Source organism: Eublepharis macularius, chromosome 4 (genome assembly GCF_028583425.1).
Source record: "Eublepharis macularius isolate TG4126 chromosome 4, MPM_Emac_v1.0, whole genome shotgun sequence".
NCBI classification, from domain to species: domain Eukaryota; kingdom Metazoa; phylum Chordata; class Lepidosauria; order Squamata; family Eublepharidae; genus Eublepharis; species Eublepharis macularius.
In genome coordinates this window covers 152051179-152078657 of record NC_072793.1, presented here as the reverse complement: position 1 = coordinate 152078657, position 27479 = coordinate 152051179, and the positions used below count along the sequence as shown (strand labels likewise).

Sequence of the window (27479 nt, the reverse complement as noted above, 5' to 3'; positions counted from 1 at the left end):
AGTTCTGTTTTAGAGAGTGTTTTTAAATGATTCGTTCCTTAATGAACTTTTAATCGTTTGGGACCAGTGTGGTCAAGGTTGCCAACTCCAGCTTGGGAAATTCCTGGTGATCTGGGGATGGAGCCTTGGGAAGGCAGGGTTTGGGGAGGGGAGGGAGCTCACTTGGATGTGATGCCATGGAGTCCTTCCAAAGCAGCCATTTTCTCCAGGGCAACTGATCTCTACCACTTGGAGATCAGTTGTAATTCCAGGAGATCTCCAGGCTGCACCTGGCAGTTGGCAACTCTATGTTTGGTGTAGCAGTTAGCATGTTGGACTAGTATCTGAGGGACTCTTGTTCAGTTCTCCATTCTACCATGGAAGCTCACTGGGCGACTGTTGGATCGGTCACTTTTGGCCTAACTATCTCATATGGTTGTTGTGAGGACAAAGCAGGGAAGAAGCATGTTATGCCACCCTGAGTCTTTTGGAGGAAAGATGGGAGAAAAATAGACTGGATAGGTGGCCTCAGAGTATTCATCCCTCACAGTCGTAATATTTATTTAATATTATACCCTGAGTTCATTTCACCAGCAAGGCCTAATTACATGTTACCATACACAGAAAGAAAGAAGTAGGCTTGAGCATCAAAACCCCAAATTCAGTCTAGGGCAGGGGAGAGAGGCCATTTTTTCAACATCATCTTCAACATGATAAGGGAAGCCCATACAGCCCTCTACAGTTACAGTTACAGTTTTTCCAGACTGGAAAATGGCTGGGAATACTCCACCTGCTTGATGCCCGCATGAGGTTCATGCCAACTAGTTATTCTTCTTTGTGTCACACACTGAATTGTGGAATTCCAGGATGAGCTCTGCAGATTTCTGTGGCCTGTCTATGGTTATGAAGTGTCCACATTTATCCAGTATGTACACATGACAGTTAGGAATGAGTTTGGCTAAAATGTCTGCTCCAGAGGCCTCAAGTACCTAACAACAACAGAATTTCAACAGTGTAAGCTGAGAAGATGCTGAAAAATGGAAGGAACAGCTCAAGCTTTCTAATGAAAGTGCAATTAAACTTGAATGAGCCAAACCTTTTCTTTTCACCCCCCAATAACTACATGGCTAGATTTGTACTAGAGAACTGTGCCAGAAAATGCTACATCTGAAGCATGGGTCTGCAATAATTTCTTACATTTTACCGCTGGGTTGCAAAAAAAAAAAACCCTCAGACTGAATCTGCAAATTTACATTTCAAAAATTTTGGAATGTGGATTGACCATTTCAAGCTTGAGAGAATTTGAGGGAAAATGTGTTACAATTGGGAAGAGCTGCCATGACAGACAGAAGCAGTCTCAGATGGTGCTGGATGAAGTCTAGCTCAAAACAAGTACCATGTTTACACTCCAAAAAAGGACCTAATTGCTTGTTTAAAAGAGCAATCCTTTTAGGAACCAATTCAGCACATTTGCCTTCTCCTTCAGCTTTTCTCCACTTATTCAGAGGGCCAACAAGTTTTCATCGTTCTGCTATTTCGATTGTTTGGAAGCTGTCAATATGATTCTCCCTTCTTTGCCTTCTTATCTTTTCTCTATGTCCCTTTCAGCATGTCCTCACAGAGTTTTCCTTTCTACATAACCCAACATTTTTGTAATGGTTTTGGAACCTCTCTAGTTGCTTCTACTAGTCCTAAGTTTCTGGATGAGGTGTAGTATAACTTTGATATCCATGGCTGCATTGGATAATTTTGTATCATTGCTCTATAGCTGCCATTTGCAGCTGGATTTTCTTGCATTGGACAATACAATCAGTTCATTATGAGTCACTGCTACAGTACAGCCAGCTATGTGTGGATGCAGCCTGAAATTACTATAATGAGAATTAAGTGCGGTTGTGATCTTGTAAGCGCTATCCTACAACATTATATTCTTAAGGGAAATTTACTATGTCTTTCAGTATCCATATCCCCTGTTCTGTTTAACTAGACCAAAATATTGGCAATGTGGTGACTTAGATCCCAGAGTCAAGATGACCATAAGTGATTAAGATAAATGTATATGCTGGCCAGACTTAAATATTAGCCATATGATTCTCAGTGGTTGGGACTTGTATGTGCAATTGTATCTGTTTTTAATTATCAGTGTCTGCAATAGCAGGTGCATGACTGAGTCAGATTAGTAAACTGGCAAACATGTGAGTTCCCATCCTAGTTGATTCTTTCACTTGATCCAAAAGACAAGAGCCTGTATGATTAGTTCTACACCCAGAATGATGGCCAGGAACTGAAATGTTTGAGATAGTAGTCTTATGCTCCTAGTTTCCTACAGGTACCACCTTTGGGAAATCAAATGCCACTGAAACCAACTAATTGGCATTTGCAGATGGTTCTCTCATCTTGTTGCGTTACCTTGTCATACTTTCCCCAGATGATCTCGGTTGGAGCCCTGATCTTGCTTGCATTTTCCTGAAGGCTGTACCTGGATTCCTCGCTGGTGAGGTCTAAAAAGTCTTTTCCAAAAAAAGAACCAAGGTTAGGGCTGTTGCCATACTTATTGAGGTACATCTTCAGAGCTACCCAAACAGGGACTAGCAATAAGATGTTTATTTTGCCTCCTAGCAAAATATGGAGGTAATGGCCAGGAAACCACGAAGCCTATCAACAGCCCAGGTTTACGTATCACTGGCCGCTTGGTACACTTTCCTTAAAAAAACAACAACCCTTCAAGCACAAAGATCATCTCCATGAAAGAAATCTTGTGTGTGTTGTACTGGTTTCTTACCTACTTTGTTTACCTGAGAAAGGAAAACACACACTTTTTCCTTTAAGAAAGTTATACTATCCTGGAAGGCAAACCATAAAGCTGTGATGCAAAGCTTCTACTTGTGTGGAAAAGCAGACCTCTCCAGAACATTACCATACATAGAAAGCTTGGAGCAGCTCTCTAAGTAAAAACAATGTGATAATCATAAAAAAACAACTGATAATTCTTATGCTGTTATAAACAAGCCATAAAAACAAGTCATCTGCATAAAAACAGCATAAAATAATATTCATCAGCCTAAAATAAACAGGCTAGAAGCAAATAAGTAATGCAGATAAAGATGATGGAACTCCTCAGTTAAAAGTCTGGGTAAAAGGGTACATTTAGTCCTGGTGCCTAGAAGACTGTAAGGTAGGCCTCAGGAAAGCCTCAAGGGAAAAGTATTCCAAAGGTATGTCACCACTGAAAAACTCATCTTTGTTTCACACTAGGGTTGCCAGGTCTCTATCCCCTCCCAGTGGGAGGGGGAGGACCTGGCACTTAACTTGGTTCTCTCAGGGAGACTTTTTGTGTGTGTGCTTTGCACGATGTCACTTCCTGGAAATGACACCATCATGCTGGCCATGGGCATGGTCCTACACTTTGCACAGGGCAAGGTCAGCCCATTTGGGGCCAAAATTGGCCCCAGCAAAGTGTGGAGCACACCCATAGCCAGCACGACGTCACTTCCAGAAGTGACGTCATTGTGCCCCTCTGGGAGCATGCCTAGTACATGCTTTCTCAGGTTGCCTGCCAGCGGCAGGCAATTGCCAGAGGTTTGCGACCTCCTGCCGATTGGCAGTGATTGATGGGCAAGGGGGCAAACCTCTGGGAAATTGCCCACCACTGACAGGCAACAGGGAAGCCTAGTTGCCACCTGCCTCACCTCTGCAGACAGGAACATGGATCCCAATAACAAAGTTTCCTAAGCAAGTTGGCTTCAAAAACTATCCTATCTTTTATTCTATACATGTTTTAGGACAAAAGCCAGTGTGGAAGGGCTGTTTAGGTCTCTCCACTAGGATTGCCAATTCTAAGTTGGGAAATTCCAGGATAATGGCGGTGTGTGTGTGATGGGGTTTAGAGAGGGGAGGGACATCAGTGAGTTATAATGCATAGGATTGCCAGGTCCCCTTCCCCTCCCGGTGGGGAGGAGTACCCTGCACTTACCTTACAAAGCTTCTGTGCTTTGTACTGTGTCGATTCAACCCTTTAGGGGCCCAATCTGTTAGACCAAAAGCGAGGGAGCATTCCTGGGGCCTGCACAATGCTGTCACTTCTGGAAGTGATGTTGTTGCACCAGGACTGCATCCCAGGAGGCCCGTTTTCCTGCCTTTTCCCTCAATGGCTAGGCGGGGTGGTGGAGGAGGGATCCCCCGCCCCCACCGGGGAACTGATGACCCTATGCTAGAGTCCACCCTCCAAATCAGTCATTTTCTCCAGGGGAACTGATCTCTGTAGTCTGGGAGGTCTCCAGGCCCCACTTGAAGATTGTCAACCCTATTCTCCACTCAGGCTCATATGTCTGGGACTGAATCATCTCCTATGAGCCTCCACTGATGTCTTCAGCAGGCCACATGGGTGTTCTTTCAGGCTGAACCTATTATTTCCTTCTGTCTAAAGCTTTTGCACTGGCTTTTCCTTACACCGCTTTTTTGCCAGCTGCCTCCTCCACCAAAATGCTGCTGCATTCTTCCTCTTTTTCACTACCTGAATCCTCAGCTGGTCAAAGTGACAATTCCCTAATGTGAACATCCTGGGCATTTCACTCTGCACATCACTGTAGTAAATTTCAAGACTTCACCGTGGACAAGAGCAGAAGGGATTGGCATCCCACCGGAATACTCACCCCCCCCCAATTTAGAATGCCCCACTGTGATGGGAGGGATGGTCTGGAACCAAAAGGTTGAGCATAAGAAAAATAAAATAAGATAGAACTATTTGTTACACAGTGCGTAGAATCTTAGGATTAAAAAACAGATCATAGTATACAACAAGATGAAGTTGCACATCTAATTATAAAGAACCACAATCATGGTTACACATGTATATTAACCAAAAGACCCAATGCATTTCAGCCCTGAGGGCCTTCTTCAGTGGTCAGAATTATATTCACACACAAAACAATAACTATATCGGTTTAAAAAGGGTTTTCTTTTTCAGGCCAGAATATTCTGGTCTCTGGTTTGCACATTAACACACACTGGGACAGAATGAGAGTCCTTTGTTGTTATCTTTGGTGAGTGAGGGCTCCTCAGTCTAAGCAGAATTGATTTATAACCGTTATTTGGAAGGTCACTTTTTAAGTGACTCATATACAACCTGCCTTGCCTTTTGGTTCCTGACGTGACTGTCAAGCTGGGTTTCCCTCCCTTTCCCCCCCCCTTGTCTTTCACTAGATGGGAGGGGTGGGCCAAAGCTACAAACCCAATGATGTTAAGAAGATTGTTTAGATTTGTACAAATCTTCAGTTTGCCAAAGGGCATCAGTGAGAAATTCAGACAATAAAGCTGATTATTTGTAGAGCTCTTTATCTGACTGCCTCTGAAAGCTGAAGTTTCGTGTACATCTTGCAATCATTAGGAGCTCCTGCTTTTGTTTTATCTTGGGCTAAGTGATCTAAAAGGCATGTGCAGGGAACACCCTCAGGATTCTCACTCTGGATAAACGTTTATCACTGAGTCAGGAAATCAAGCTTGGATCAGTAACCTCTGGTTTCTCTGGTTTCTCTCATTCTGGACACTGCTTGAGAGTACCCTTGGAAGTAAACTTTTCTCTGTGTAGTTTGTGAAATGGCCCAGATAGTGTGTATTGTAGCTATTTCACTTACTTTTAATGAAGAACATCCTTTGTGGTCTGTCATCATCGAGATATCCCTTAAGAAGCTGAGGAGGAAAAACAGGTGAGTCAGAGGAGCAGGAAACACACAGCTGCTTGTCAGGTAACAAGACATTCCTTTCCAAAGACAGTAACTGGAAAATCCTTCTGTTACACAACAGTCTCTTAATATACATTTACTAGGCCAAGTGACAACTTTTAACGACGATAGTTTATGACAATTTGTGGCAATAGAATCAGTTATTTCCTGGCCTGGTATGACTGCCAAAGAATGGAACCACAATCCAAAGGAAAGAAGAGAATGAAAGTGTTTGAGCCATGGAAGAAGTGGATGGTTTTCAAAAGTGTTGCAGGACCAAATTTGGTTATTTACTGTGAACTGATGATGTGCCTGAGGGGTAAGGCCCTGTTCACAGCATGTCAACAAGATTTTTTAAGGTTTACAAGCCTTTCAGTTTAGAAAATGGTTATTAAGGAGGACATGCTTAGAAGTTCATAAAATTGTGTGGGGTGGACAATGGGGTACACTCTCCTATAATACTAGATCTTGGGGGTTACCCAACAAATCTGAGTGATAAGCGATAGATTCAGGGCAGACAAAAGGAAGTGGATTATGGAACACAGTGCCACTGGATGTGGCACTGGCCAAAGAGGAGGTGAAATTGACAGAGCCTTCCTGGAGGTGAAGGTGAAATTAACAGACCCTCTGAGGAGCGAACTCTGCCAGCTCCTCTTTTTAAACTACCCTAAAGGTGAAATTGACAGAGGCTACAGAGAGGCGAAGATGAAATTAACAAACCCTCTGAGGAGCAATCTCCACTGGTTCTGTCTTTTTAAACAATACTTCCCAGCTAACATTGCATCTCCCTACACGTGAGAGTCCCCATGTAAAAAGGCCTTGTGTAGAAAGACTCTTAGTGTAAAGGTGTATATAGATTGCTAAGCTTATAAATATACCTGAGATGAGGGTGGGGATTGGTGTATTAGCTTGAGATATCTCTGTGTAGTTTTTAAGGGAAAGAGTTTGGGGTGTGTGTGTTTTAGTCACAGGTGAAAGTTTGCAAGACACCCACCCCAGCAGTTTATTATTTAACTCTCACTGTCAGATTTTAGACTTTGCCTCTCCTGGGGATATCAGCAAAGTAGTGACAGAGTAGTGATAAACAGATGTGCAAATTGTGAATGCTTATAATAGAAGACTGGGCACTGAGGTCTTTGAAGTCCTACTTCTTTACCTGCAACTGTGAGATGCTAGGGTGGTATAAGCCAAGTTTCAGCAGCTCTTCTCCCTGCCTCTCCGTCAAAGAAATGAGACGACTGTTTTCCACACTGATATTTTTCTCCAACTCCCTGAAGTGCTTGATGAACTCATAACCTGATTCATACTGGACACCTATGAAGTGGGAGAGAATGAACAGAGAATTATAAAGAAATCAGTGGCATGAGATTAAGATCAGTGTAGTGAGGAGGCTATGGATGATTAGTGAGGGAGGGGTGGGGAGACTGGCAAAGGTTGAATCTTGGGGGCAAGGGAGGGGAGGAGGAGGGTGGCCAAAGGTTATATGGATGGGTTGAAGGAACAATATAACAACAACAACAACAGCAACTTTCGATTTTATACCACCCTTCAGGACAACTTAGCGCCCACTCAGAGCAGTTTACAAAGTGTGTTGTTATTATTCTCACAACAATCACCCTGTGAGGTAGGTGGGGCTGAGACAACTATGGAAGAGCTGTGACTATTCCAAGGCTACTCAGCTGGCTTCAAGCAGAGGAGTGGGGAATCAAATCTGGTTCTCCAGATTAGAGTTCTGCAGCTCTTAACCACTACACCAGACTGGCTCTGAGAGATGCAGATTTGGATGCTGAGAGATTTTTATACTATGAAATCTACCGTCAGTCCTTTTAATTTATATCTACCAATAGGGAATTATGAAATAATAATGGTAGAAACCTGATGAAGGCTATATAATACGAGTTTAGGCTGTATACACAATACATTTTTTAAAATGGATTTATGTTATTCATGGTCCACCTTTCTCACGGGGTCTTCCATGAGAACTGTCAGTCAGATGTGTGCTTCTGAGTTCCTTACTGCAACTCAATTTCCACATGCACAGGTACCTGACTGGATCAGGACCAGGGTGCATGGATGCCCATGTCTTCCATCTTGAGCGGTTTTCCTGACCCAAAATGGTCTCAGAGGAGTGCTGTTTGCCTTACCGGAAAACCTTCCTATTCTCCACCAATACATACCGAGACCGCAAGGAGACAAATAGTGCCCCGGGCTCATTTCAGTTTGGGAGGACAGTGTGTGTGGCGGGGTGGTGGTAAAACCCCTTCTCCTGGTGCACCATGGTCCTGATCAGATTGAGATCTGTGCATAAGGCAATTGAGTTACCAGTGAAGAACTCACAAGTGCATGAGGATGATGAGGACTCAGGGAAATGTAATGTGTTGTTAGGCCTGTAGTCATAAGCACCCATTGTCCCCTTTACATAAATTGTATTCTGTTTGCATTAACCAAGAACTTGACAGCCGTCCTGGCCCCTTTTAAAAAAAAAAGAATTCAGACACTCACCACCTGGGCAAAGAAGGGACAAGCAGCGGACCTCTGATGGATAAAGAGCAGCATAAACCCCAGCAATCATTCCACCCACGGAGAAGCCAATCAGGTGAAAGGGTTTTTTGTCCAGACCGATGCATTTGACAAACTGAAAGAAGCAGGAATGAAGTACTAAATACTGATTCAGGTTATTTGCTAAAAAAGACCTTGAGATGTTTAAAGTAGGGAGCAAGAGAGAGAGAGCAACATGTAGAGAAGGGCCCACAACGAGCATCACAATTCCATAGGCCAGGAAGCCGCAGATAGAGAAACAGGCATAGCAACCAATGGATCACTCTATATTGCTTCCATGGAGGTGGGGCACCTGCTGCTGTTGCTGTGACTAGGATATTGTGGTCTGAACCATGTCAAGAAATTGGAGGGTATTCTCTTTAGAGAGGCTGTGGCTTGCTGGTACAGCATTTGTTTTGGATGCAGAAAGTCCCAGGTTCAATCCCTGGAATCTCCAATTCAAAGGATCAGGTAATAGGTTGGGAGAAAGATTTTATTTGAAACGCTGGACAGCTGTTGCCAGTCAAATTGTACAACACTGACCTCAGACAAATGGTCTGATTCAGTATAAAGCAGTGTTCAGTGTCCAACCCCTGTGATACTTTTGTTTGTGGAGCTAGCATTTATTGTTTTGCAGGAGAGGCAGAAATACTAATCTCCGGAGAAAAAATTTCTAAAGAACAAGGATACTTTTTTTTCTTCAGAATTTTAAAGTGTGTAATGGAAGCTTCATTGTAAACATCCATTTTTCTCTGGAAAAGCAGTTTTATAAGTACAGATTCCAAAACCTGCCAAAATGGTTTGAACAGAGACTACAGTGGAACAAAAGAAACTTATGTAAGGCAAGGGTAATATTGTTTTCTATCATTCCTCCTCTAATTCTCTTTAAAATGATCTCTCTCCTCAGCCAAAGTGAACTGTTTAGCAATGGAATAAGCTGCCTAGGGAGGTTGTAGATTCTCCTGACTTGGAAAGTTTGAAGAAATGCCTGGACAGAAGTCCATTATGTATCTAAACAACCACCGACAGAAGGTGGTGATGAATTGTTCCAAGGTTTCCTTTCTCCCCGCAAAAGATTATTCCTATGGCAGCAGAGCTCACATGGACAAGCAGCTGCGTGGGTGAGGGGTAGGGTTGTTAAATGGAATTATCTTAATTCCTCTTAGCCGAATTTCTCCCTGAAATCCAGCAATCCTCTTTTTAGGAATTTGAGTCAGTTTCAAATCAATTCCTCTTTCACCAAGAGAAAGATTTGATTTAGATATCTAAGAAGTAATGTATTGATTTGTTTGTTTATATACTACAAGCATAGTTGAAAAATTAAGGAGAAAGTGAGCCATTAAACAACTAAACATAAGACACGACTTGTCTAAACATATCCTTGCTTCATTAGACTGCTTTTTAACCTTTGTATCATATTACTGTGGCACAACCAGCAGAAATACCCAGGTGAGGAAATCTTTGCTATCACATGGTGAAAAAACCCTCAAAGATAAATTAATGAGAAACCAAAGAAAATTTCTCTTTTGAAAGAGGAAAAGAGAGAAAGAGGAACCAATTTCAGAAAAAGAAATCCCCCCCCATAACAAACCTAGTTGAGGGGGTTGGATCCAGACTAAACTTTCTGCTCATGCAAGGCACTTCTGCCAGAGGGACAAAGGCCATTTTCACACTACTAACCTGCTGCTGTAACGTTGCAAAACGTCGCACAAAAAACACAGAAGATAGGGGTTTCTTGTGACATCGCACAAAACTCTCATGAGAAGACACTATCTTCCGCGGTTTTTGTGTGATGTTTTGCAACGTTATGGAAGAAGGTTAGTAGTGTGAAAATGGCCATAATGTTTCTGGCTTTCCCCCTCTTTCTCCCCTCAAACTGCTGCTTTCTAAAGACAGAGACTCCTCTGGAACAGGATGAGAAGCAAATTAGGGTCTGCAGCAGGAAGAAAGAATTGGTGGAAATTACCATACCCCTTCAGTTAGCAGAAAATTTAGTCTGAATCCAACCCCAGGGCTCCAGCGAAGAGAGACAAAGGGGCAAAATCATCTACTGACCCTGACCTATGCAGCTACATATCCAAGTACTCCCCACAATCCAAGTAATATATTGAGGATATAAGGGGACTGCTGGGTGGGCTGATGCTGTATCTACCCCTCTTTTTGTCCACTAGAGTTCTTTGGGTGAGGAGTTGGACTCAAATGGTTTGCAGCAACCCTTCCATCTATATGACTGAATGAGATATAATAATAATAACGACAACAATAACAGTGTGCTTATATACTACTCTTCTAGATAGATTAGTGCCCGTTCAGAGCAATGAACAGTCAGTGTTATGCCCATAATACAGCTGGCTAGCTGGGGCTGAAAGGAGTGGCTTACCCAAGACCACCTTCAGAACTTATAGCAATTATAGGATTAGAACCACCAGAGTGCTGATTCACAGCCTAATCACTTAACCACTATGCTATAGCCGCTCTCAGATATGTTACCTCATATAATTTTTGAATTTGACAGAAAAGGAATAGAATCTTCCTTGTACAAGGATAGTAATGCTTCAATGCACAGTGCTAACTATTGACTGCTGAAATACACAGCTGGGTTCTTGGTAACGGCCTCATTTATTATTCTTGAAGCAAATGCAGTTACCGTGGTTTCAGCCTTTAACGGATCAGTGAAATCTTTGGCATTATTACTGGAGCCACTGCCTGCCTTCAAGGTAGACCATAACCTGAGGACATTTAGAAGGAGGTCTTACCTCATGTATCCGCTTAGCCTGTTCTGCTGCTGCGTAATTATCTCCCAGCAAGCGAGTGGTTGCCCCGTGACCAGGAAGATCAAGACAGATCACATGGATTTCTCTAGGAATATACTGTGAGAAAACAACATGAAGAATGAATTAGAGTAATGGCACCAAGCTTCTTTAAATGCCAAAGCATGAAGAGGTTAATCTTCTTTAACACCATTGCGAGTCTTGGAATGAAATAGAATGTCTTTAATAATATAGAAAAATAGCCCAGAATATGCAAAAAAAGCACATGAGAGGGAAATGGGAGCCCATGTGCTGCAGTTATTAGAAAGTTGGACTAGGATCTGAGAGACCTTTCAGGAAAGGGCATATATCTCAGTGCTAGAGCATCCATTTTATATGCTGAAGGTCCAGTTAAAAAAAGAATTAGGAAGTAGATGACATGAAAGACCTCTTCCTGAGACCCTAGAGACCTGCTTCCAGTCTGAATAGACAATACTGAACTTGATAGACCAATGGTGTATTCATTTATTCAGAACAGGCCCACATTTGAATCTGCCTGAAGCTTGCTAGGTGACCTTGGGCCAGTAGTTCTCTCTTACCCTAACTCGCAGGGTTGTTGTGAGGAGGAGAGAATTATGTATGCCACCTTGAGCTCTTTGGAGGAAAGGCCAGGTAAAAATGGTCTTAATAAATGAAAGAAAAAGAGCCCACTACATTGCCTAAGTATTGAGACAAATTGTCCATTCTGTGTATCATTTACAGAAGCATTAGGCAGTTTCCACATGTCTTAAAAACAGTGCCACGCTCACGGAATGCTGGCACACACTAATATGTGAAATGGGACTTAAATCTGGGTTTAATGTATTGCTGTAATGTAAAGGGAAGTTCATTGGGCTTCTTATCCCATGGCTCACTCGTGAGGCCTTACTGGTGTGACAAAAGAAAACTAGCTGGAGGCCATTTCCATACATCTTAAAAATAGCACCACGTTTACCCAACACACGAGGCTTCTTCGTGCAATTTCTGACTTTACCATTTCCAAAATGGATGCAGGCAGCTATGATTGTTTTTGTGGTGCCACAAAAGTGTTCTCTTTAGTGTCTACAACTTCAACAGGAACAGCGTAGATAGACATTTCAAAATTTTCTCTTTGTACTCATGAAGGGCATCCTTTAAAGAATGCCAATTTCCGTAGTTTGTTTTCTCTGTTGCCATTGTTGCTGCTGATACAGCACAGTGGCAATATACCATTATAAAAATAAGTGTAAGAGGTAGAGGTTCTGTGAATTTCCAGCTTTCATTTAAAAATAAAAAGTCTCTAGCCTCTTCTGTTGCAGTACTTTGATGCTGGCAACCTAACCAAGTCTCTATAAATGTACAGAGTCTTGAACAGGCCAATTTTTACATTTCACCCTCTTCCTCCCTATAACTTACTCTCAGCTGTTTTTACCGTGCCATGGGTCTTGAAACATGCTGGTTCTCATCAAGACACTGGGAAAGGCCCCTTTTTCTTTTGGTTAATCTATAAAGTGATAGTTTTCTACATATTTGGAGAGTTCTTTGAGTTTGCAGAAGTTTGTCTCAGAGTGGCCTGACTTTTCCGGTTTTGTGTTGGTACAAGTTATCTTCTTTATTGAAGATACAGTCATGATATTTTGCGGCTACATTAGTCCTGTCCACTGGACAATATTCCCTGAGGTGGCCCTACCAGAAGGCAGTGTGAGGTAGCCATCTCAGTGAACAGTATGAAGTAGACAGATTAAACACAATTCTGAAGTCCTTCCCCTCAAGCCCTACTAAAATGAACGGAAACTGTGTAAGGCCATAGAAATGTTCCTCTCAGGTGCTAAAATACCTTGCTCCGGCCTTACCTCGACAAGAATGGAAACATACCTTGAGGGTCTCTAACCACATGTCTTTGTTGAGTGAGAACCCATGAAGCATCAGCATGGATGGCTGGGATCCAGGCGTCCCTCGGGTGAGATAACAAAAGTTGTAGCCGTTATGTTTGATGTATTTCACCTTCATGTGCCGTTTAATGCGTTTCAACCTAAAGATAACCAAGATGACTAGACAAGGGGTTCTGCATAGGAAGAGTTTTTTAAAGCATCATGCGCAGCTACAGTGATAGAGCTGCTACATGCATAGCACTGACATTGAATTTGGTAGGATTACCAATATACCAAATGAGCATAATCACAGACCTCAAACTCTAATCCCAATCCTCTGGATTTTTCAGAGGGGTCTAACTAGGGCTGATTCCACTTGGATACTTTTTTCTGCCTTTGCTTCCAAACTGGAGTGCGGCTTTTAGAGCACCCGAATAATCTTGTCCTCTAAATGATCTATTTTCCAACTTTTTGCCATACTTTCTATGCGCTTTCTCAAACCTGGTTTACTACCACCTTTTTGGAAAGAACGCACTCCAGCCATGATAACATGCCATCCGGATGGGAAATTCTTCCATTTTTGAAGGTCTCCCCCACACTGATGCCATTTTCCTTCCATTGTCTCTTCACAGATGCCACTTTCCTTGCTGGGCCACTTGCAGGCTTTTTGCAGGTTTAAAAATGGTTATTATAGTACTATATTATTAATTTTTTTTTAAAAGCCCTCAAAAAGTCCTTGGTGGCTTGATGGAGAGAAAATGCAGAGGAAATGGTGGCCAATGGAGGTAAGTGTGCAGGGAATTGCCATATGGTCACTCCATTGCCAATGCTAATGCTTCGGCATCCACAGAGGCAATCAATGCAAAATCGAGAATCCTCATCGAGTGGATGAAGCTTAGCTGTGTTATGGGAGATTGATAGTCTGGATCTCTTAAGTCCAAAAACAGCTGTGTGATGCTGCTAATTTGATAATGAAAGAGGTTTTTAACCCTTTCCTCAATCTAAATCTCCATTGGCAAACTGCTATTAGCTCTGTGCTGGGGGAGAGAGGACAGATACAGCTGGGGGAAGAGAGATAGGATACAGGAGGAGAGGGTTAAATGCCTCCTTCTTCAGAAGCACTTTCACAGTCCAATCAGCAGTTCAACATTACTGTTTTTGAAAGGAACTACTGTGATCAATGGGCTGGATTATTTTAAAGAGGTTTGTGGACCACAGTCCAAAGACAGAACTGTGTATTGATTATTTTCTTCCAAGTGTTTTGATGAAAATGCTGGTTGAATCTGTAGGGGTGAGACTGCATGGGGAAGAAGGGGGCTATTTAAGCCTTTTTCTACAAAAATTGGCACTTCCAACTTACTTTTCTCATTGGGGGAAATTTATGATGCGAGTAGTGTTAAAGAATCTTGAGCAGTTTAATTTTGTCAGGAAAAAAGTCTCACTCACTGTTAGGGTTGGACTTTTGAAGGCAAGGCCTGGGGAGGGCAGAATGTGAGGAGGGGAGGGAACTCAACAGTAATGTGATGCCATAGAGCTTGCCCTCCAAAGCTGCCATTTGCTCCAAGCAAGATTGCCAGTTCCCCACTGGGGGTGGGGGATCCTCCAGTCCCACCCTCCACCCCCTGTCCCTGCTTACCTGGCCAGCAGGGAGGGAAACATGCCTCCCAGGTGTGGTCCTGGGCAGTGCAGTACACTCCTGCACACCGCAGCGGCCCAATTTGGTCTGGATTTGGGCCAAATCCAGATTTGGCCCCCTGCAGAGTGTGGGAGTGCTCTCAGGGGTAGCTCCCACCCTGCACAATAATGTCACTTCCCGGAAGTGATGTCATCACACAGGGTGGGAGTGTGTGCACATGCAAGGGGACGCAGTATGGTAAGTACCAGGTCCCCCACCTCCCCCGGGAGGTTAGGAGGACCTGACAACCCTAGCTTCAAGAGAACAGATTTCTGTGTAGAAATCAGCTGGAATTCTGAGAGAACTCCAGATCTCACCTGGAATTTGGAAAACCTACTTGCTGTGACTGTAATGTACTTTTTTTAAAAAGGAAAAATATTTTTGCTTTGGGAGACTTTGAGAAAGAAGACTTGAAGGAAGCTCAGGAGGTAACTACATGTTACAGTTTCCCAGGTCATGTGGAGAAGTGTGTTCTGAGGTTCCATGCTTCTCACACACACACAGGCCCTATTTAATCTGGAACTATGGCATGTGACTAATCTGAAACAGCCCAGGGCAGTATTTTTTGGGGGCTGCATGAGTACTGATTTGCTACACAGTATGTTTCCACAACAGGGCAAATAGCACCTCCACGGCTTTCAGGTTCGGAAAATGGCACAAGGGGAAGGCCTCAGCCCCCTGTCTCCTCACGCCATGAACCTAATCTGAATCAAGGCTGATTGCACCTAGGAAGAGCAGAATTTCAGAATATACCTTTCCATCTAATTTGGGAATGCTCCTGTGAGATATATAATGTGTTGTTAGACCCTCTGGCTGATACTCCTTGCTACCTAGCTTCTAGGACTGCTGCAGTCTCTCAGTGTGAACACACCTCTGCTATCATATTGTTTCTTTGCCCACTTCATTATACTAGTTCCTGCCTGGCTCTGCTGTCCTGTTCATCACCAGAAACTGTGGTTTGGCCTGCTATCCAGGCTACAAACCCCATCATTCTGCTTCCAGTTAGCTAAAGCTTCTTCAGTCACAGACACCTGCTCCTACCAACATTTAGAATAACATGCCCAATGCAATTTCCATTTCACGTATAGTAGATTCACTATGCTTTGCTAAGTGTCCATACGTGTGCCAGTGACCTCCAAGAGGATGTAACTATCAACATGAGAGAGTTTCAGGTGGGTGTGGGTCTGCAGTAGAAGAGCAAGATTTGGGTCCCGTAACAAAGTATCTGATGCAGGGAGCTTTGAGTCCCAAAAACTCATACCCTAGAAATCTAGCAGGCCTTTCAAGTGCTACTGGACCCAAATCTTGCTCCTCTATATGACAGTGGTTGTCTGCCACATGTGATTGCCACATGTAGAACTATTTTGTCAGCAGCACCGATGTCTCTGCTGTAATATTTGACGCAGCTCTGTGTTTCTGAAACCAGAAGCTGCTGAAATGATGTTTTCCTGAGAAACTGGAGTGACAGAGGCTTTGGGGAGCAACTGTCTATCATATTACTGTAGCAGAGAGTAGAACCTTGAAGTATCTAAGAGTTTCTTTACTTGGTTTCTTGCTTTAAAAACAAATTGTTTTTCTTGAGTAAATTCCACACCAACCCCTTGTTCTTGATTAAACATGTTATGGAATTACTGATTATTCAAACCACTAACTCAGACAAAGATGCCTTAAAGGGGGCATTTTGTTCCAGACCCTTTTAGTATGGCAGTATTCAGTGTTACTGTTTGGCAAACTTATTTTATTATGTTTTTATTACATTTGTATCCCATCCTTTCAGGAGGTCACATGGAATTCCTGTGAGGTCTCTCATCTAATTACCAACCAGGGCCAGACATTCTAGTGTCTGTTTCTGTTGGACAGATTTCTGTGGGATTCTAATCTTGGACCAAACACTGCTTTAGTTAAAGACACAGTTAAAGACACTCCACGGGAATATAATTTCAAGATATACACTCACCATGTCAAGATCTTGAAAAATATTTTATGCCACAGGTGATACCTTGAGATAAGAATACTTGTGAGGCAAGCCAAAATGGAGCCCAAAATCATGAAGATTATCTTGACCGCAGTGAGCTCCATGCTTGCTGATTATGTGTCGTCTTTGCTGCCTGCACAACAGAGTATAAGAAGTTTCAGACAATAGGAATGAAGTCAAATATCAGGATAAAAAGAAAAGAGGGGGGCATTTAATATAATTGGTGTTAACAAATTAAAATGCTCTCCGCTGCTGGACCTGTCCTCAAAGAGCGGGTGGCAGTGCGGAGAATACTGTTTTCACCATTTAGTTTTAATGCTAATTAAATTGAATGTTTTTCTTCTCTTTGCTGTGTGGTTTGAATTGAACTGACAGACAAAAAAAGCATCACGTCATTACCATGATATAATTGTCGGTATTATTTCTACATAAACATGTATTATTTTTACAATGTATTTTAATGGCTTGTGTTTTTAATACTGTGGTTTTTAATTGCAAGCGGCCTCAGGCTGGCTTCTGAAGAGGCGGCATGGACATATTCTAAATAAATAAATAATTCAAAGTCTTCCGTCTCTTCTGTAGCTTAGGGTCATTGACATGCTTGGTGCTTTCTCTGGTGGATCTAGGTCGGAACCTGGAAGTTTGTTCCCTTCTACTAGCTGCTGGTGATATGATAACCTTTCAGATTTCATTGTGTTTGTTTGCATAAAAAGGTGTGTGTGTGTGTGTGTGTGTTTGAAAGTTCCCAGCAAACTGTTATGTTCTGTAGCATCTTTAAGATGCTACATTTTTTTGAGTATGCAGTGATTTTTATACCTCTTAATAACATTGCTATATTTATCAGCACAGATCAAAGCTAACCAAAGGGATTTGTTCTTTTGGCTTGAAGCTCAAACTACACATTGAACTTCATTTGGCTATCCATGCTTTGTTTTGGTTTGATCCATGCACAGAAAGCACACAGAGTTTTCCCACATTCTTATCTGTTTCTGAAGCCCCTTCCAGCCTCCAGAAATATCATCTATGGTGAGCTGGAGTGATGAGAGACAAGGTGGTGAAATCAATCCTTCAGCAGAGCTGTGCTTGCAGAAGAGGAAGGACAAGTGATTTCACCCTCTTGTCCCTTCTCGTTTCATCCTCCTAACCCATGTTGCTGTATTTTGATATGGGTCCTACTACCCTGGGAATTGACTTTCTGGAGTCCAGAAAGGATAAGATGAAAGATTTGTATAAACTCATTAGACTGTCAGAAACATAGGCTATTAGACTGAATATCAGAAAAGTAAGGATATAGAACAAATTAGACTGTATATGGCAGCCTATGATTATCAAGGTGTATTGTTTTTATAAATAACCAAAGCTAGTGGAAATGTAAGACTTATGTAGAAATATTATTTGCATGTAATATTAGAGTTAGAGACTGTAATTGTAGAATTGTTCTCCAATTTAAAATTTAAGGAGAATAATAGTAATAATAACATTCAATTTTTATATCTCCTTTCAGGTCAACTTAATACCCACTCAGAGCGGTTTACAAAGTATGTTATTATCCCCACAATAATCGGCCTGTGAGGTGGGTGGGACTGAGAGAGCTCTGGAAGAGCTGTGACTGACCCAAGATCACCTAGCTGGCTTGAAGTGGAGGAGTGGGGAATCAAACCCAGCTCTCCAGATTACAGTCCCACCCAGGGTTTTTTTTCTGGAAAAAGAGGTGGTGGAACTCTCAAGAGGGAAATGAGGAAGAGACACACGGGATTCTTTGAAATAATATTATTTTCAAGCACTATTTACAAGTATTTTCAAGAGGTGCCGGAACTCTGTTCCACCACATTCCCCCTGAAAAAAAGCCCTGGTCCCACCGCTCTTAACTACTACACCAAACTGGTTTTCAACAATGTAGGAAAACTTTCCATTCTGTGAATGGAGTGGTATGATAAAAACCATTAAGCGGAGTCCTGCGATTTTTTTCTTCCATATAGATATTTTTAAAAATTATATATGAGCAGAAGCAGCATAGGCAGAGAGTGATCCGTTTACTTCTTCCTTCCTGGTACAGTTTGCTGCTAATTCGTATGGCATCACTAGGTCCTGCCCATTGAATCTCACGATTTGAGATGCTGTGGACTTGGCAGCTCTGTAAAGGAGATGGGAGGGGCATTTGCTGAGATAAGCCAGATCATATAGACTTGTATAGATAAGAACCAGATCCTTTTCACAAGCCATCCAGTGTAGCTGGTTGAATGAGTTCTTGGTTTCCAACCTCTATCAACAGGCAGGTTGCTGAAATCTGCACTAGGAAAAGCTTCTGAGCAGCTTTCAAGGGCAACCCCAAATGGAGTTGATCCTTAGTGTCACAAAGGCATAGAACTGACCTGAAAGCCTGTGTCAGTGAAAGTGCTTTTCAGCCTTTCTGTTCCTGTTGCTGTGTATTTATGGAAAGCAGAAGGCATTCGGTTTATGAATCAATTGACGGTCATGTAGGACTATCGTTTGTATAAAAGCAGTGGAACATGGATTGCCCCAAGTCTGGGGATGTGGCCATCTATAGCCTCCAAAAAGGGAGCCAGATCATTTATAAAGAGATGGAATAATAGTGGGGCTAAAATACAGCCTTGTTTCACCCCAATATCTATTGGAATTTTTGGGGTTAGATCTTTGCGGGAGCATCTAACCTGACAAGTGGTGTTTTGATGTAACTTTTTAAATCAAAAATAACAATCTCTTATCTATCCTAGCACTTATAAGCTTCTTCCAGTGTAGGACTATATCTCCCCAGATGTTCCCAAGCAGCCCCTTCAGTGTCATAACGGGAACTTCTTGTTGTCCCTAAGTGTTAGACAGTGACTGCCTGATCTCAGGCCTTTCTCAGAGACTGCCCCATCTTTCTGGAACAGTATGCCAGTTCATTTCAGAAACTCTTGTGAAGTCAAACTTTCCCAGCAAGCTTTTCTGGCAGTTGAGCAGTATAAATTCTTCTAACTGAGCTGGTTGGTTACTGGATGAAACACTGGTCGCTTTATAGTACAGAAGACTAGTTTTCCCTACATCAAGACATTTTACATTGGAGAAGAAATGTCCTGAAGTCGCTTCTTCCACTTTATGCAGATCCTTAAAGCAAGGGGTTGTAAACTTCCACCCAGTTTTTTATATTATTATTGCATAACATGGAGACTTGCAAGCATCTAGGGTTACATAGTCCACCAACAAGCCCAGCGCAAATGCCTATGCTCCAACTGCCCCTGTTTACCAGGTATTGTTCTTGCATTATGCTCTCTGCCCCTGGTATGTCCCTGTTTTTGCCTTGATGTATACCTTACTGATTTTTGGTTAGCATGAGTTACTAGGTGTGGCATTTTATGCCACCCAGTCTCCACTCTCTAGCAGTTAATTCTTTGGGTGTAGGAATGAAACTTGTCTCCAATGTACATCTTTGTATGTGCACTTTAGCTAAGCAGGGATTGAAGGGTCAAATCCCCTCTCATCTTCTAACACAGCCTCGAGTTGAATTGCAGCTAAAACTTGTACACTCTGATTGATAGGTTTGTTTCATTTAGGGAATTGTTATGCTGCCTCTCTAGAGACCAAGTTTAAAAAGTCCCATAAAACCCTAAAAACAACATCTCTGTAATATCTTTAACCTGCCAGGACTATTTAATTGAAGTACTGACATGTTGTACATTATGGGTTAACCTAACCATTTTACTGATTAATGGAAATCCAGTCTCTGGCATGTCTGCTTGTGCCCTAAGCAGGGACTGTCTTAGTGATTCTGGGGTCCTGGGCAAAATTCGAGGATGAGGCACTAGAATCACTGCCCCCCCCCCTTCTGGGGCCTTGCAGCAAGGGGCTGTCCTTGCCCTGTATGAGGTGAGTAAAAGCTGTTGCTAGAAGCTGGCTCCTGAGTAGGCACAAGAGGCTGTTGCCAAGCCAGCTGCTCAAGCTGCAGACAGGGCAGGCACGAGTGCCTGTCACTGTGAGTGGATTGCCCAAGCCTCGGACAGGATGGGTGCCAGTAGCAGTGTTGGAAGCCTGCTCTTTGGCTTTTTTCCCCACCCTTTGTTGGGGGTGGAGTCGGAGCTGCCCCTGTTGCCCATTAGCTGAGAGCCAAGCTACAAGTGACGAATTACACTTGCCTGGCAAGTGAACAGACTCATATGAATTCCTCCCTGTTCACTTGCCATTCACTTGCTCTCCACTTGCTCAAGTGGAGAGCAAATGAATGGCAAGTGAACAGGGAGGAATTCACGTGAATGGCAAGTGAACAGGGAGGAATACAAGTCAGGGCCAAGCTACAAGTGACGAATGACACTTGAATGGCAAGTGGATTGAGTGGAGGGCAAGTGAACAGGGAGAAATACCAGTGCTGGGAGGAAGTTTCAGGGCAGCCTTGGCCTCTATGCCATTTGGTGGGGTTAACCACTATCAATCTCTCTACATGTTATGAAGTACCTAGGGATGCTCAAGTGAACCTCATTTCACGTGTTTCCCTTCCAGCTTCCCATGCACTCACTCAGACAGTCGCATTTCCATTTGCTCGGCGTGAGTACATTAATGTGTTCGATATTATTGACAAGGTAATTCTCTGTTTAAAACTGCCAAATTCCCACTTTCCCCCACCTCCCCCATCCATTGAAATGCAGATCTTGACAGTTTCTCACACCTTAAAGAAACGTAAATTGGCAAGTTTAAGGAGCCTCGCAGAACTGGACTCACTTGAAAATACAATCACACAAAGGGAGCTCCCGTGAAAGCGGCATGCACGTGCACCAAGCAAGAACAGCCTACACGTGAATTGAGGACCACACATAAAAAATCCTGAACTTGAGCATCCCCCAGGAATTCACAACGGCTGAATCCACATGCCTTCAGAGTGTCCTGGCGTTGCGCTAAATGTTCGCTAAACATCTGGAAGTATAGCATCTTTCTAGCGCTATTTCTGAATCGCGCTAGAAAGACACTATCCTTCCAGGTGTTTAGCAAACATTTAGCGTGATGCTGGGACTCTCCGAGGGCATGTGGATTTGCCCAATGTGTAGAGAGTCTGTATGTAAAACAGAATGCTGGACTAGAGGGACCACTAGTCTTATCCTAGAGAGCTTTTATGTTCTTAATAAACAAATGATTGGAAAGGAGGGTTTGGGGAGATATTTCAACATGGGGGAAAGGAATTATTACATTAAGATATACAGTGGAGGGTGGAATTATATTTCCACATGATAGTTTGTGAGAAATTTTGTCCATGTCATTTATATTTGTTCCAGTACTTCTAGTTTTGACATGCTGTTATATCGTTAATATGGTTCAATATATAGAATTCAGCTCAGTTTGAAAGAATGTTCCACCAGATTTGCAATAGAGATTCTAGAGGAAAAACTTACACAATGAATTGATCAGGTGGGCTGATAATTTCTTTGAGTTGAGTGGAACAGAGACTTAGGTGTTTAAATACCCGTAATAACACGGAATTTGATTTGGACAAATGTCTCCAAGAGACAGCTCTCAGTGAATATGGACACTTATATTAAGTTATTTCACATGCACAGCCTGAAGATAATTTATCAACTGTCTTGCTGCTGTGCTGACAGGATGAGTTGCATGTTGATTTCTTATTCTTAGAAAAATTATGAAATTCTAGAATGTGATCTTGAGATACACTGAGAAGTTCCCCAGCTATTAAAACTCCTACTGAATTGGTGAAGGATGCAGATCTGGAAACGGAAACAAATTTTGCTTTCTGTTGCACAGACAACTATTTCTTATTATTTGTAAAATAATGTAATCCCTCCAGTTCTGGATCCCCTCCCCCAGTATGTGGGATACAGTCCCTTAAATGTTACTTACTAATAGCTTACTATTTTATTTTTAAGAGAGTCCAGTAGCACCTTTAAGACTAACCAATTTTATTTTAGCATAAGCTTTCGAGAATCAAGTTCTCTTCGTCAGATGCCTGACGAAGAGAACTTGATTCTTGAAAGCTTATGCTAAAATAAAATTGGTTAGTCTTAAAGGTGCTACTGGACTCTTTTTGATTTTGCTACCACAGACTAACACGGCTAACTTCTCTGCATCTATTTTATTTTTAACATTGTTTCATTGGTATAATAATGCCACAAAAAGATAAAGAACTTGGGACTTCTTGGTTTAGAGGAAAAGATGACTAAAAGAGAGGATAAGTTTTTATAAAATTATGCATCATGTGGAGAAAGGGATAGGGAAGAGAGACGTCAGGGGCACCTGACAAAGTTGATAGGCAGTAGAGTCAGGATACACAAAATAAATTCTTCATGAATATTGTTTTAATATCCAGTTATGTTTGTAAAATTACAAATGTGTCTGGTTAGTTACCGTCTTTAGAAACTGTATATTAGAACTTAGGAAAATAGTACTTTCTAGTTGCCCATTCGGTGCCGTATATTCATTGCCTTCCTCTTACATATCAACCTGAGCTTAGCAAAATTTCGCACAGTAAGAGTTGTACACTATGTAGATGCAAATATTGTGTCACAAAGATTATTCATAGTCTCCACAAGTTTTTTTGCTTTCCCTTTTTCATTCATATATATCGCACATATATTGAGTCTTACCTGAGACACGTTCTGAAGTGGTGTGGCCACTCTCCCTTTTGACTGCTGGTGCGGTTCTTGGGATCTGCATCTTGATGCTGGGTGGAGGAGTCTTTTTAAAGTCCTTCAGTTCTGTGGAGGTGTTATGACAATTCAACCTCCCACACCTGGAGCTTTTTTTCTCTACTGAAAGAGCATCCTCATTTCCCTATCATGGCAACACCCAGAGGTTTTGTGACCTAATGGTTAGGGGCCATTACTGCTACTTGTCTAAAATCTTTGTTTCTTTCTTGGGTGCTCCTACTTGCAGATATGTACCTAACCATATTTCATTGAGAAGAACAAGGAAGACTGTTCTGGAGGGTCTTGTCCATCTTGTGAAGGCCTGTTATTCTATCCCTCAAGGGTCCTAGAAGAAGAACTTGCGACCTAGTCTTGAGGACCAAATTTGGATTCTGACTTTTGGAGTGGGGGAGGGAGAAAAGCAGAAATAGGAATATTTTAAATAAGCATTTCTAGAACTCTTGGAACAATTGCTCCACTGGAAGTATTCATCTACCATCCAGGATGTCCCAAAGCCCTCAGAAGCATCCTTAGAAAGACTTTCATCTGATGCTTGCTGTGAGAGTTGACCAGAAAAACAGTGCTTATAGGAAGTGTTGTATGAAGGTAGCTATTAATCAATAGGAATCCAAACACGATGATGCCTGTTAAGTGGCTTTCCAATAATTACTAACAATACAGAACCCCAAAGGAAGCATTGAAGAATGTGGGTATTTAGAAATTTTGATACATGTTCTATGATGGTTCAGTACCTAGTGTACACTGACTTTGACATTTACTGGCAACTATTGTTTTTCTTTGACTATGCTCAAAGTAGGCCAGTATGCTAGGATATTTATTTTTGCTATTATCATTTTTTGTTAGAAAGAAAAGCAAATTAAATTATTCCAATGTCATCAGTGGCCTAATTTGTGTAGCCCATGGAGATTTCTGAAATTTTGAGAAGAGGTAGCGGGAACCAGTGCAAAACTGCTGCCACGGGACAGAGAGTCAGCTGTCATGGGGTCCTAGTGGCATGAGGTCTGAGGCTAATCTTATCAAAATGTTGGGAGGTTCTGACCCAAGCATCCTCCTGTAAAGCAGGCGGCTGAAGAAGACACAAAGGCAAACCCTTCTTGGCTCCTCAGAAGCACCTCCTGCTCCAGTGAGGTGCAGAAAAGCCAAGGTTGGATGTTTGCTTTGGGAAAGAGATGCTTTGGTCAAAAAGGAAGCCAGTGCCAGAAAATATGTTGGTGGGCACCATGGTGCCCAGGGGAGCTATGCTGGGGATCACTGTCCTAAGGTGTGGTCTGAAAACACGTAATTTAGCAACTAAATGAAACTAACCGGATTTTGTTAGTGCCTGGATGGAACTCTGTGGATGCCACCTTGAGTTCCACAGCAGAAAAACAGGGTGTAGATGCAATAAAATAGATAAATAATACTCCGTCTCACCCTATCATTAGAGCAATTTTAATAGTTTTTCATTAACTCCCCCTTTTGGTAGGTGGTGGGTGTGTACATGTGGATATATTTATTAATTTTTTTAATCTCACCCTTCCTCCAAGGATTTCAGGGCATTGTGCATGTGTGTGGTATATGCCCAATATTTAGTCAGTTCTGAAGGCCTGCCAATGAGTTTTGAAGTAGGAAAGTTTAAAAATAAAGCATAATTTTCCGTTTAAAAAGAAGAAAAATCACACACTGTAACATCTTATCTTCAAATACTTTTTTATTTGAGCAGGAAGAGCTCCTGATCTCTGTCCACCACATTCAAGAACATGTTGCATAAAGTTTTTTTGGAACGAAATTCAGCAGTCCTCCCATCATTTGCAAAACTGAATTATTCAAAAAGGCCTTTTTGCTCAGCTAAGAGGGTGGTATAGTAGGAAAGGGATCTCAGATGTTTCGCTTATGAGTTAGAAACCATAGATTTCACCATTATGTTGCCTTGCATATTATCTGTTGCTTTAAATATGTACCCCTATATCCTACTGGTGCTTTATGTTGTTCAATGTAAGTCCTGGAATTATGTTCTGTTTCAGCATTTCCTCAACCCTATACTGGATCCTTGTTGCTAATACTATATCTTTGTAAACTTATATTCTTTTACCCCATGACATTGTTTATGGAAATGTTCTTGACACTGTACGGAAATGCCTGCCCTTGTCCTTGCCACTAATTGTACTAATCTCACACTATGTAATCTGCCTTGTGTCTCAGTGAGAAAGGCGAAATAAAAATAACATAAATAAAATAAATAAAATTTGCAAAACTATCTAGTCAATTTTAGCACTGCCTTGGAGTGGGGGAAGCTGATGGCTCTTTTCACATAGAGGTTTCCCAACTCCTTGAGCGCTGAAGTGTAGCAATTTTTCTCTCAGATTCTTCACAACATCATTTTCCATTTGTTGTCTTTCTTGTATTTCCTTACCACGTTTTCTCAACATTGGCTTGAAGATAGTTTGGAAAAGCGCAAACAAACAATGAGGAAGCCATGGAAAGTCAACAAATGAATGAAATTGCTAGGATTGGAACTGGTGGGGGGGAAGAAAGGGCTTTAGCTTCTCCCCTACTATTTCCTCAACCCTGAAATGGCCCCGGAGGTGAGCTATTTTCCCTTCTGGAGGGCTGCAAGTGTAGAATATGTGCAGCTTCCCACTACCAACAAGACAAATAGTGACCACCCAGGAACACTGATAAGAGGAAAATGGCATGGTGGGGAAAGCTGAAAAAACTTGCCTTGCATGATGATCCTGATTAGAGATAGGCACGAACTGAAATACGAACCAAAATTCATGACAAACCAGGCTGGTTCATGGTTTGTGAACTGGCGCGGTTCGTCAGAGCCCATTCCTGACAAACAACCACGAACTTTAGGCTGGTTCATCTAGGCAACAGGGGATGGACTTCCTGCAGACCTTCTGCTGACCCAGAAGTGACCATCTGTTGACCTGGAAGTGATCTTCTGCTGACCCAGAAGTGGTGATTTGCTGGCCCGAAGTGACATTTTCAAGAACCAAAATGAACAGATTCATGAGCCGGGGCAGGTTCGTGAAAGGTTGTGTTTTGTGAAACATAATGAACCACAAACCACATAGTTCTTTTTTTTCTGGTTCATGCCCATCTCTAATCCTGATACAAATTAGCGCCTGAATGAATTCTCAACATTGAGACTGACAGTCTGAAAGTCAGTGTAGAGAACCTAGACCCAACATGTACAAATTCATAATGTCTAGTTTGCCCCTTAATCTTTATCTGCAGGGCTATTCTGAATATTAGATGACCATAAGCAGAAGACCCTCAAGGATTTGTGGGGTCATCTCATTTTCCCTTCCCACAATGTTGCATCTTTTGCTTTCCTGAAACCCCCTATACCTTCTTCCCCTTTCCTGTTTCATTTTTCCTGCCCAACAACAGCCAACCTACCTTTATCTGTCCCCCATCACCACCTCCCCCCCCGGCACCCTCTTCCTAGGAAAAATATGGCCCAGTTGACTGAGAAGCTTATATTTTCAAAAGACAAATTTTAAAAAGATTATTCCCTTCCTCAGGATTAATCCCTTCCTCAGGAAGGGATTAAAGTCAGTTCTGCTACCACATCAGTGCTGATCCTGCAACACTACATTCTGAGGCTCAAGAAAATAGCTTCTCATTCTATTGAGCAATCTTTGTTGGCAAACATTTCTGTGAGCAAGACAATGATTGCTAGTTCCACTTAATACTAAAGTTATTCATCAGGTTAGATAAGCATTTAATATGATGCAAATTAAATGCAGCAGAGATTAGGCTTCTGTTATGGAAGTTTATGTGTTTGCCTCCTTTCCCAATTTGCCAAAGGAAAAGACAGCATCCTATAAAAAGGAAATGTGGGGTGGGATCCTTAGCTGTGGTGTGTGACCAGCTTTCTCCAAGCTGGTTCATTTGATTGACAGACACACATGCCAGGAAGAGAATACCATCAGTCTTATTCCCATGATCCTAGCAGGTTGCCCTCTTTCAGATTGTATTTCGAAGTACCTTCATCCAGTCATGTGTTCATTCATCACATTATTAATAAAAGATAAATATTTTCTTGGAAGCTTTATTCTTTACTTACATGGGGAGTTTCTTGCGGACATCACAGAGCTAGACTCTGCATCATCTGTAACAAGATTTTGTTGCAAAAATGCAGAATCCACCCAGAGAGACAACTCTGTAAAGATATGTCTACACTGTATACAGTGAGATTGTTTCTTCACTGCTCCAAATATGTTGCTTTGTCATCAATCTTAAGCCTCAAATTCCTACCCTTCCTTAGAATAGTACAACAACCTCTTATAGGGCCAGCAGGAGAGGAAGGGCTGCG

General features: G+C 42.1%; 1 protein-coding gene across 1 annotated transcript; it reads right to left on the bottom strand.

Annotated features, from left to right (window-relative positions):
- Positions 1–651: 651 nt before the first annotated feature.
- On the bottom strand, positions 652–23168 carry LOC129328936 (monoacylglycerol lipase ABHD6-like). Its single transcript, XM_054978272.1, has 9 exons — positions 23111–23168; positions 16509–16659; positions 12881–13037; positions 10994–11107; positions 8202–8334; positions 6856–7013; positions 5613–5667; positions 2389–2489; positions 652–968 (listed from the first exon to the last, which is right to left on the bottom strand). The coding sequence occupies exons 2-9, from the start codon at positions 16628–16630 to the stop codon at positions 801–803; spliced, it is 1008 nt and encodes a 335-aa protein (XP_054834247.1). The 5' UTR covers positions 16631–16659; positions 23111–23168; the 3' UTR covers positions 652–800.
- Positions 23169–27479: the final 4311 nt, after the last annotated feature.

Coding starts and splice junctions, on each gene's coding strand:
- LOC129328936 (XM_054978272.1), bottom strand. CDS start 16,630: ATGGAGCTCACTGCGGTCAAGATAATCTTCATGATTTTGGGCTCCATT. Junction 11,108..12,880: donor TGTGGTTAGAGACCCTCAAG/GTATGTTTCCAT, acceptor GTTTTCTCACAG/TATATTCCTAGAGAAATCCA. Junction 969..2,388: donor TCTGGGGAAAGTATGACAAG/GTAACGCAACAA, acceptor TGTTGTTGTTAG/GTACTTGAGGCCTCTGGAGC.